General features: G+C 42.2%; 1 protein-coding gene across 1 annotated transcript; it reads right to left on the bottom strand.

The window, feature by feature from the left end:
* Positions 1-1,506: 1,506 nt before the first annotated feature.
* Positions 1,507-10,061, bottom strand: ANKRD1 (ankyrin repeat domain 1). Its single transcript, XM_062606647.1, has 9 exons — positions 9,905-10,061; positions 8,135-8,314; positions 6,220-6,357; positions 6,022-6,129; positions 5,343-5,441; positions 4,190-4,288; positions 3,947-4,045; positions 3,681-3,779; positions 1,507-2,439 (listed from the first exon to the last, which is right to left on the bottom strand). Exons 1-9 carry the CDS (start codon positions 9,929-9,931, stop codon positions 2,329-2,331), a joined length of 960 nt encoding a protein of 319 aa, XP_062462631.1. The 5' UTR covers positions 9,932-10,061; the 3' UTR covers positions 1,507-2,328.
* Positions 10,062-10,582: the final 521 nt, after the last annotated feature.

A 10,582-nucleotide genomic window follows, 5' to 3' on the forward strand; every position in this document is an offset into this window, starting at 1 on the left:
GAAATCTTGCAGTGGATCATCTCAGAGTTCTTGGTAACTGGACTGAGGAGAATAGGTGAAGATCTCAGTAGAGTAACAGTTCTATATAATGCTGGTATATAAGTCACAACACCTTTTGCTTCAACAAATTTTGAGTTATTGTTGATTTGATGATTTCAGTCTGTTTTAGTCTAGTTGTTGGGATGTTATATGTATGTATCACACACACATAGACACACATAGTTTGCTATTTATGGACTTACCTCCAAAATGATCATGCTCTAATCAGAGAAAAAGCAAAATGTTTTTGTCTAGTGCAATTTTCTGAGTGACATACCCTGAGCATGGCAGGAGTTGTTTGGAAACTAGCATATGGGAGGAGGCTTTGAATGCTAAAAGTCCTTGCTACGCATTTGACTTGGTACAAAAAATTTACAGTCTTGTATCTTTATCCTTTAAGATACAGTGCTTCAGGAACTGATTGAAAAGTTTCTTCTCCACCAGTTTCCTGAAGCATGTTGTTCTGGCCACTTTGCTGCCTGAACAATTGAACTCCTCAGTTAGGATGATAAACAGAGTTAGCCAGCACTGATGTCATTTCTATTTCCTGCAAGGAATGCTCCCAGTGTCTGGGTAATTGTGCACAAACAAGTAGTGAAGTAGTGGCTTGCAGAGAAGGGCAGCGAGCAGAGGTGTGCCATAATTTTCAGGGAGAAGAGTGTGTTCACAAATAAGGCCTGTGGCTGGCAAGGTGACACTCGTGAGTTATGGTGCTTGTGTAAGAAAAGTCTCATCTGTCTAAAACTGTTGGCCTCAGTCTAGGGTAGCTGGCTGCAGACAGAACTGGCATTTCCTCTGCTTGCTCTTGTGCAGGGTTTCTGTAAATTCACTTAGTCTCCAAAATTGGCACTCCTATAACAACTGTTTATCACCGTCTGCTCCTGACCCCACCTCATTGCCCAGGACATTGCTTTGGCGAGACAGTAAAGCCTCATGGCTGGAAGCCAAGTGACAGAGCTTGCTGAAGGTGTGCAGGAGCCTGTCATGAATTTCTCGGGGAGGCCATGCCATGGGGCATCAGGATTTTCAGTGAATGCATCATGTAATGTCCCAGTGAAATGGGATGTTGATGCCCCTGCCAGCAGCACTGTTAAGATTGTTTTGCATCTGCAAAAGCAAAGGGAGAGGTGTCTGCCTTTCCTAGCAGAACTCGCATTGCCCTTGACTTGGATAACTGAAGCTGTCTCGTGCTCCACATAGTAAGTACTGATTTGCTGAGAAACAGATTTTAAATCAAACTCGGTAATAAAACTGTAGCTTTGTTTTACTAGCTACTCAAGTACTGTCTTTCTGCTTTTGTGTATGTGTTTCCATTTAACAAAATAAGAGATGGCATTTGTCTTGCAGTAACAGGGAGGTAGCTCAAGGGTGGGCTGCTCTAGGGAGCTGAGACTTTTTCTGAGCTTTCTGGCCAAGACATGAGATTTCTTTACGGAGAGACAGAATCACCCTGTGCATGCGTACCACTCCAGCAAATAAAAAGAACTACTCTTTATTTAATCTGAAATAGATTAGTACAAAATGTACAGAAAAAGCAGTACAAATTTACAAATATACATAATCTGCTTTTGCATTCTTAAATCATCAGACTTCTTAGTAGTCTAACTTAAAAAATATTCACATTCCTGATACTGTCTCCTCTCACCTTCATAACATTGCATCTGAATCCCACAGCCCAAATGGTTACGTGATGGGTAGAGCTCTGTCCTAGAGCCCTTTATCATCTACAATTGCCAAACCCTGTCTAAACTCCATTACTCAACTGCTTCTTTAAATCCACTTGACACCTTAGTACACCTTCCATTGTTCTTCCACATATCACCACTCATTTAGCATACTATTTTAATAGTGAGAATTTGACAAAGTCAAGGCAACAGTTGCAAGTATCTGCTATTTAGAGCTATTGGAAGGTTTGAGGGAAGTTGCTAATATAGTTGGAAATCCTGCCTATCTAAGACAAAAAGATTTATGTTTCTGGCAAAGATTGCATTATGATGTAAAGCTCTATTAAAAAGAAAGCTACAATATTGAGAATCATTAAAAATGACCTTTTAAATAAATAAAAAATAAATAGTAATAAATAAAGCCATTTTAGAACCAGTGGAATTTTAACACTCAACCTGCCTGTTAGCAGAATTCGCGTGTTTGTGTTGCAGTTTTCAGTGACGGTACCTCAAATAATGCAGTATCATAAATATTTTCAGTAAAAATACTATGTTCAGGGCTATTTTCTTCCAGGTTCACATGAAGCATGTAAAAGCAGCAAAAAGAGCAGTCTGGTTTCTATCTTCAGAACTTGCCTGGGTGGCCGCTCTTATAGGATTTGTCTTTAAGGCTGTTGAATATCTCTTTGGTGCCGTTCTGCCATTGAAGAACAAGATCCATAGGGGTTTTCCCTTGCTGGTTAGAAGAGCAGCAGAAGCAAGATTTAGTTTCAGTCAGTGACTACTGAATCCATCTTTCTTTACTAAATATTTTTACAGTGCATCTGCCTGATGTCTGCATTCACAGGTTCAGACTTACTATCCTAAGCCCAGAGTCCTTTTGCTCCACAGACCTACTCCCAGTCCTTGTTGTGACTCATGATGAAATTTCCCTGGGTTTCAGAGGGTCTAAGCTGTATTAGCAAATACCATGACTAGCAGAGCATGCAGGTGTTTCTTTTGATCTATTAAACTAATTAGAAATACGTGGAGATGAAACCTCAGTGAGACACTCTCAGGTTTAATTGAGAATTCAGATAAGAGTTTGTTCTGGTTTAATTAAGTTATGGACCACATCTACATTAAACAGGAGCAACTTTTTTTGTGTGCAGATGAAGCCTAAGAGCTAGTCTTTGGCCTTCAGGGCTGTACCTGTCATTGTTTTCATACCTTGATGAGGGATAATGCTGGGAGTGGCACTGCTTCAGAGAGCATGGGCAGAGAGCAGGGACTGCAAAGTGCTGCAGTGACTTTTTTATCTTGCTCTCTTAAATTTTGATTGATTGCCAATCAAACATTAACTGGCATTGGTAAAACACACCATCCATCCCACTGCTGCTTGCTTTGGGAGAAAGGGTTTGTGACGTGCTGTATTTTTAACAAGTGGTCTCAGCTCCAGCAATGTGTCTGCTGCTGCTGCTGTGGAAGCTATGAGCAGTCAGGTGTGAGGCTTCTTAAATTGAAGCTCTGCTAAGGCTTGGGGATTTGTTGCCCAACAGTCAGGTTAATGGCCAGTCATACAGGTGTAGTGCTTGGGCTTGCCATCAGCTGTGGGAAAACAGAGCAGATTTCTATGAGAAGCTAAGATCTTCATTGTCTCATTGGTGGTTGAAACCCAGGAATTGTGCAGAGAGCAAGTGTCTGTATGTTAAAGCTTTTCAATGTATTGTGTGTGTAATTAGAAAAAATCCTAGAAATCTGTGATGTTCTTTTAAACTGTAGCTGATGGGATCTGGCTTTAGAAGAGGTTTTTCTTCTTCTCTCCAATCTTCCCAAGTTATACTTTCCCTTTGTCATCTCTGCTTTAATTAGCTTGAAGTGATCTAATTAAGACTGTTCAAAATAGTCTCTCCCAGCCTTGAAACCTATGAAACTGCTCTGAAGGGAAGTTTCTTCCAAAGCATTTGAATCACTGGCGTTTTTTTGGGTATTACTTACGCAGTTCTTTATGGTTAGATCTGCTCCATACAGAATCAGAAGCCTGATCATTTTGTAGCGGTTCAGCCTCACAGCATCATGCATCGGTGTGTCTCCTTCCTAGAGGCAAAAGACATGGACCAAGCATCAATCCCACTGATCCGGCACTGGGGACCAGCCCCAGCCATGAAGTCAGGGATTTTTACAAAGGCAAATGGGAACTATCAAGGCAGACAGCAGCTTGATGCTACCTGATAGCTGACAGGTAAGAAGTTATTGGTACTTACTCTGTCTCTGGCATTGAGATCCGCCTCACAAGCAATGAGGTGCTCCCCACAGTCGTACCGACCTGTTCGCACAGCCACATGCAAAGGGGTGCTGAGCAGCTGAGAGGTGAGAGGAGGAAGCAGTCAGTAACATGAAACAGGTAATGACCGCTCCAAGAACAGCTGCCAAACATGATCTACTTGGAGTAGGGGTCAGCTTTTCATCTCCAATGTAAAAAGCTGCAGAGCCCCAGAAGCACATACCTTGTCTCTTGCATTTCTGTTTATCCCTTTGTCCAGTAAAAATTTGAGAACATCCATGTTTCCCCCACGGCATGCCCAGTGCAGGGCTGTAGATTCAAGCTGCAGAAGGAAAACAAATGGAAAGTAATTTAACTCATATTTAAAGAAAGCATTTCACTGTGATCACCGAGTTGTTTCTAGTAACACCTTCTTTTATTTTGCCCTAAATTCTTTGGTACCGTGAGTTTCTCACTCTTCACACTTCCTGTATTTTGCTCTTAAGACAAGAGATCTTGGCAACACTGCTGTGAGAGTGGATGTGTTTTGTCTGTTCTGTGAACCTAGAAGTTACCTTTAGCCAGGTATGTGGCTGGTATGTACTAGTTAATATTTTTCATTCAATGCCTTTTGGGTTCTAAATGCATAGAAAATGAAGATCAAGGGGAAGACTAGTGGTCTTTAAAACAAACACACAACTTATGCAGGACCACAGAGTGAATTAGAACCCTTTTCCTCTGCAAGATGAAGTTTCTCTGCCCTAGAGCTCTTCTGGGAGGAGTGGAATGTCCCCATACGGTCTCATTTGGCCTGTCTTTCCTCCTGGTTCTTACTCTCTTCATGAGCACTCCTGGGTTAACCAAGGGGGAGCAAGGCTGACCAGTTCCGACTCTTTAGCAAAGGCATGAACAGCCTGGGAGTGGAGAAGCAACAAAAAACAGCTGCAGAAGCTGTTGATACTCAGCTACCCTTGTGGCTGGCATTCCGGAGGAGCAGGGGTCTCTCCCAAGCACAGTTTGAAATCCCAGTGGAGAATGTACATGTTGCACTGAGCCCTGGGTACATGTGTGAAACAGTGCGATCTCCACCAGCTGCCAGCAGGCTGACACGGTAGCCTGACCTCAGCTCTCTACCCTACATTGGGCTTTGTTGACTGTGGCAGTCTACTGGCCAATGTGTTCCTCTGCTTTCTGTGTTTTCCAGCAACCATTTTGGCAAAGGGAGGCAGACACCCCCTTCTGAAACCTCAACAGTATTATTTTAAGGTCAAATATAAAAGCCGTTGCAAACCCTTTCAATGCTCCTTTTCTACAAGAAGCACTTCTATCAGTGCTCCTCTTAGCACTTATGAAACAATGAGCGTTTCGTTGAAAGGAGTATGAGGTGATGAGCATACCATGTCTTTCTGTTCAAGCTGAGCTCCGGCTTCCACCAGTTTTTTCACCACCTGTAGATGTCCTTCAGAGCATGCCCTGTGCAAGGCAGTGCGTTTGTACTGGCAATTAAAACAGTGCAAAGTCAGACATTGAATATGGCACAGAAAGATATCTTTAAATCTTTCCTCCCCTCCTCCCTAGGATGGTAGCAAATGCATACTTTATGCTGATTCATTTTCAAGATCTAATGCATTTGAGACCTGAAATCTGCTAATTTTAGTAGCAACCTGATAGCTGAGAGCATCCTACCCAGCATTTTAGAGGGTGTGAGAAATATTTGCAGTATGCTATTCAGATTTAAAATCCAACATGCTATGATGCATTTTGCAAGTGCAGATTATACATTATGGAGCATGAGGGCAGGCAGCATCACTTTTTTTGTTGTTCAGCTGACAAATTTCTTGTCTCTGTACCATTGGAAGATCATCTGTTACAGAAAATCAGGGTTTCCTGGGTGCCAACAGCTTTCTTTTAAACATATTCTTTTGAGTTAATATCACTAGATAACTTTACTTCCTTCCCCCACCCCCTTCTTTTCTCCTTATAAATGTGGAAGCTGCAAAACCTAGTGATAGTTATTTTTGCTCTGTAATAACCTTCCTTCCATAGAAGGCTTTGCAGTAAGAAGGAAGATTGTACCTCATCACAGACGTTGGGATCCCCTTTGTCTGACAGATATTTTTCAATTACTGGCAGCTTATTCTCCAGTGCAGCTCTGAAGAACGTGGGGATATCCACTGGTCCTGTCTGATGGTGAGAAATATACAGGGCATAAGTGTGTGTGGCACAAAACCCCATCAGTGCTTTCCCAGAAGAAGGTACTTTGAAATAACTTACTATAACTTCTGGTTCAGGTTCCTTTAAAACGGGCACTTTCACTTTCCTGCATCTTTTCTTCTTCTTCAGTTGAACAAGTTTTTCAAGATCTTCCAAGTTTTCAAGTTTTGACCTCTCCTGTAACTTCTTCTTCTTCACCTGAAACAAGTCAGGGAAGTCAGCAGGATGAGCTGAGTGTGACCACCTCTCCCTTTCAGAGTGGCAGGACAGTGTGTGGTACTATTCAGCTGAATTCAGTTAAGACTTTTTTTATACAGCCTAATTGAATGTTACGATAATTTACTAAGCGTGTGAGAAATGCTACATCATCTATAGCTTCTCATACAACACCGGACCTCTTCCTAAATGCTGCTTGTGGGCTAAATGTGTTGTGGGCTAAATAGCATGAAATTTTGGTCTGTGTGAGGCCAGGACTCAGAGCAAAACTGCAGTCCCTTCTGGACCAACAACTTAAGAAGTCTCATGTGCAGCTTACAAGAGCTGGGAAGTCCCTGCAGTTTGAGCTGACTCCCACCACATGCTTTTATTTCTTTTATGATACAGCCCCTGATTTGTTCTAACTTAATCCTCTTTGATGAAAAATACACCCGCAAGTGAAAAGCAAGGTTTATACTGATCTTGGCATTTCAGTCAGCACGTGTTACATTTTGGTAAGCTACAGAGAATGTCCTCAGCATTCTTGGAGGGACAGTTCAATAAAAGTTTAAGACTTCTTCAAGCCTGCTTGTAAAATGCATCCCTGCACAAAGTCAGTATGGGGCACTGCTAAGATTAAGGGGAAGTGTGTTGCCTGAACTGAGATCCCAGGTACCATGAGGTGTCCTTGTCTTCAGAAGGGGGATTCATAAACAAGATACCGTCCCATGGAATCATTAAGGGTAAATACACTGATAAGACCCTGTCATATGGTTTTGTTGTTTGTTTTTTTTTAACCGAATTCTGATTCAAGCTATTTCCACCTCTTCTTTGTATTGTTCTCTGCATTTAGGGTTTGACCTATGCATTCAGGGTAGATCACTGACTTAATCGAAAATCATTATGTTGGAAGAGTGAACCAATTGGAAACCCCAAATGTTCTTAGGACACTGTTTTGAAGGAACTCATAAAACCTCTGTAGTAAGTATTGATCTCTCTGTTGAAGGTGAAGTTCAGTAGTGTCTATTTTAATATTTCTTAGGCTCACTTTCCCCCTTCTTTTTTCAGAACAGTCTTATACCCTGCGCTAGTTAAGCTTTTTCATTCCCAAATAACTTTAATTTTTTAGGCCAGTTGGTTGCTTATTCACTGAAGAATTTATGACGTTGCAGCTACTGTGGTTGGGTTTGGTTTTTTTTTTGGGGGGGGGGGAGAAGGGGAGAGAAAAGCGTGTACTCTTACCGATATAGGGAGAATTGTCATGCTCCAGGAATACAAAATGGTACTTTTCTGTAGACCTGTATAATTTTCATTTATTTTTTTTTTCCTAAATGCATAATGCAGTGTTTTCATAAAAAGAACATTTTCATGGTAGATAATGATGAAATGCACTCTTAACATCTTTCTTGGGTTAGCAGTTATTGGTGGCAGTCTTTAGGTGCACAAGCTGAAGGTATCTTACTGGCCATGATTGCTGCCCCCCTTACTGACAGCTAGCAGAGGGATCTCTGTGCAGGAGGGAGGCTGTAGGGTTTCATTCAGACGTTATGGGGTGACTTTTGGGTTCTGCTTCACAGCATTACTGCCTGCCTGCACCCATAGCCTACAGGAGTCAGCAGATCTCCATTGCCTTCAACGGACTTTGGTGGTGATCTCCCAAAGGTTTATCTAGCTTACCATGCATATATTTCTAACTTAGAAAGAAGCAAAACTTCAAGGGCAGCAGCAGAAACATGCACACAGGATGATAAAAAGCCAAGCGCAAAACCCAAGAGCCTACCTCTGCTTCTAGTTTTTTCTCCTTCTCATAAGCCAGATCACCTTGGGTCAATGAGTGGTCAGAGACTGTCTTTAGGTCCTCCTGCTTCTCTAATCTTACAGCAGCTTCATACTCTCCATTTTTGAAGTCCTCAGGGAGGAAGCTGACAGTCTCTTTATCGTCCGCTCTCTTCCCAGTCACCTGTAAAAGCAAACGTGATATGATATAAGCAAGTTTCGTGACTGCAGTAGCCACCCCCTGGGAACATGGATTACCTCGGGGCTAATTGCATGTCACTCTTGTCCTACTCTAGGAGAGTGTGACAGACAGAGTGCAGACCTCATTCCGCCTGTGCCTGGATTAACTGTGCATGTGAATAGCTAGAGCAATCTCACTTGCAGGCAGATCTTCCACATCCACGCAGCAACCCCCTCCCTTGGCATCTTAACGGCTTGGACTGAGATCTGTGAGGCAAACTCGCAGTCCAGCTCCCTGCCTGGCTGGGGCTGAGGTGCAGCTGTGCAGACAAAAGCCAGGGATTTGGGAAGAGCATCATTTTTGTCTGGGGTTTTCTTGTTTGTTAACTCACCAGCATGGGTCAGACTCATCAGAAGCCTGTGAAAGGCTGTGGTGGAAAGAGCCACCCTGACCAGTCATCAGCACCCACTGGGTGTTGAGCAGGGGAACTGAGCAGGTAGGTAGAGTGGGAGGAGAGGCTTTCTCCCTTGGGACCTTGCAGTTTTATTGAAACACATCCAGTGTCAAGTTGATGAGTAATTTCAGTGCTGGTTTTACCCATTGCTGTCAGTACCAAAGTCCCCATTTACAGAAAAATAGCAGAAGGTAGTTCCTGTGCAAATCTATGTGATGCTGTGCAGCAGCACAGCTTTCAATAGCTTCCAGAAATATTTCTGATGCTCAATTATGTACAAAGAGATAACTTGTTAAACTTAGTAGAGGCTGTTGTGCGTTTTGAGAGTGGCTCAGTAATTCATATAGCCTAGACTGCCTTTCCATTCATCACGTAGTAAAATTGTGTTTGTTACAGAGTTTAACACTAGAGAAACTTGCCAAAGAATTTAAGACAGCATTAAATAGGCTGCATGGCAGTTGCATCTTAACATACCCATCTGGGGGAAAAAAAAATCGAGCAGTTTCTGCTTGATGTTGCAGTGTTTTACTAGATCTTTCCTGTGTTCCTAGTTTATTAAGTCAGGCATTCTTAGTCTGAACCCTGCAGTGGAATGTCCCATTACTTGTGGACTGGTTTAGACAATATTTTTCAAAGACTTGTTAGACCATGAGCAGCAGTGAGTGTATTAACTTTTAGGTTATTATTAGAAAACACTACTATTGCTAAACTGTTCATTTAGTATTAGAAAATACTTTAGTTTCTCTGCATTGATAGCTCCTCCCAGCCCCTTACTAAACTCGATTACTCGGTGTGATCATACACTTAATAGCTTCTAAAAGCATAAAAATGAAAATCAAGGTCAAAGGAAAATACATAGATGAATTTTGCTTAGTCTCTTCTTTCTGGTCAACTGTATTTCGATGCAACATCCAAACTGCTATGTGCTTACATCAGTGGTGTTTCCCTTCACAAGGAAAAATTAAAGAGAGAATATAATAGGATAGCATGCAGGATATACAGGGTTTGCACCTGGAGTACAGCAGTGTTGGTAACCCTCTAATCACCTCAGTGATCCACAAAGGTAGCTTCTCTGCCTGGTATAATGACAGTCTAGAAAGAAAAGTAATTATGAATAAGTGAAAGAAGGTTGTACCTACCAGCTCTTCTACTTTCATCATCATCATATTTGCTGGTGTTGTATTCCTGTATAGCTGAAACTCCCAAAGGCTCAGGCCAGCTCTGCAGGGACCACCACGCTAGCTTTGCTTATATAGCTTTGGGACAACTGTGCTTGAATGAGATAATCTTCCAACCTGGGAATCCAAGTATGCCCCTTGGGCTTGCCAGCTGAGAGGTAGGCTCACGCTCATTCCAGACATGTTAATGAGCTAGATCTGGTGTCGAGGCAGGGAGGGGGGCGTCAGTTGGGCGAGGAAGGATGAGTCTCACAGTCTAACCACACCGAATATGTGAATCGGAATGAAATGTGAGCTCATCATTCCTTTGGCAATGACTGCATGGCTCAGCAATGCAAGTCATTCTGCGTTCCCAGTGCCCACTAGGACAGCTGTCTGTTGATATAGCATTATAACTTCATCATCTCTTTTTTTAATGTTTTCTGTGAACTGACATTCAAATGACTGTAAGACACTGGAAAGGGTAAGTGGGTTATGTACAATACTTGTAGTAATATCTTCCTGATAAACAGATTATGACCCCTTAAGTCTTGGAAAGCCATTCTTTTCATTGATATTTATTCTTGGATGATAAACAGTTTTAGGGGAAAGGATTTTTCTCATCATGATGGCAGTCTCCTATATTTGTTGGAAGGAATT

This window comes from Pezoporus occidentalis, unplaced genomic scaffold (assembly GCF_034315485.1).
Source record: "Pezoporus occidentalis ecotype Australia unplaced genomic scaffold, CSIRO_AGI_Poc_V1 ctg98, whole genome shotgun sequence".
NCBI lineage: Eukaryota > Metazoa > Chordata > Aves > Psittaciformes > Psittacidae > Pezoporus > Pezoporus occidentalis.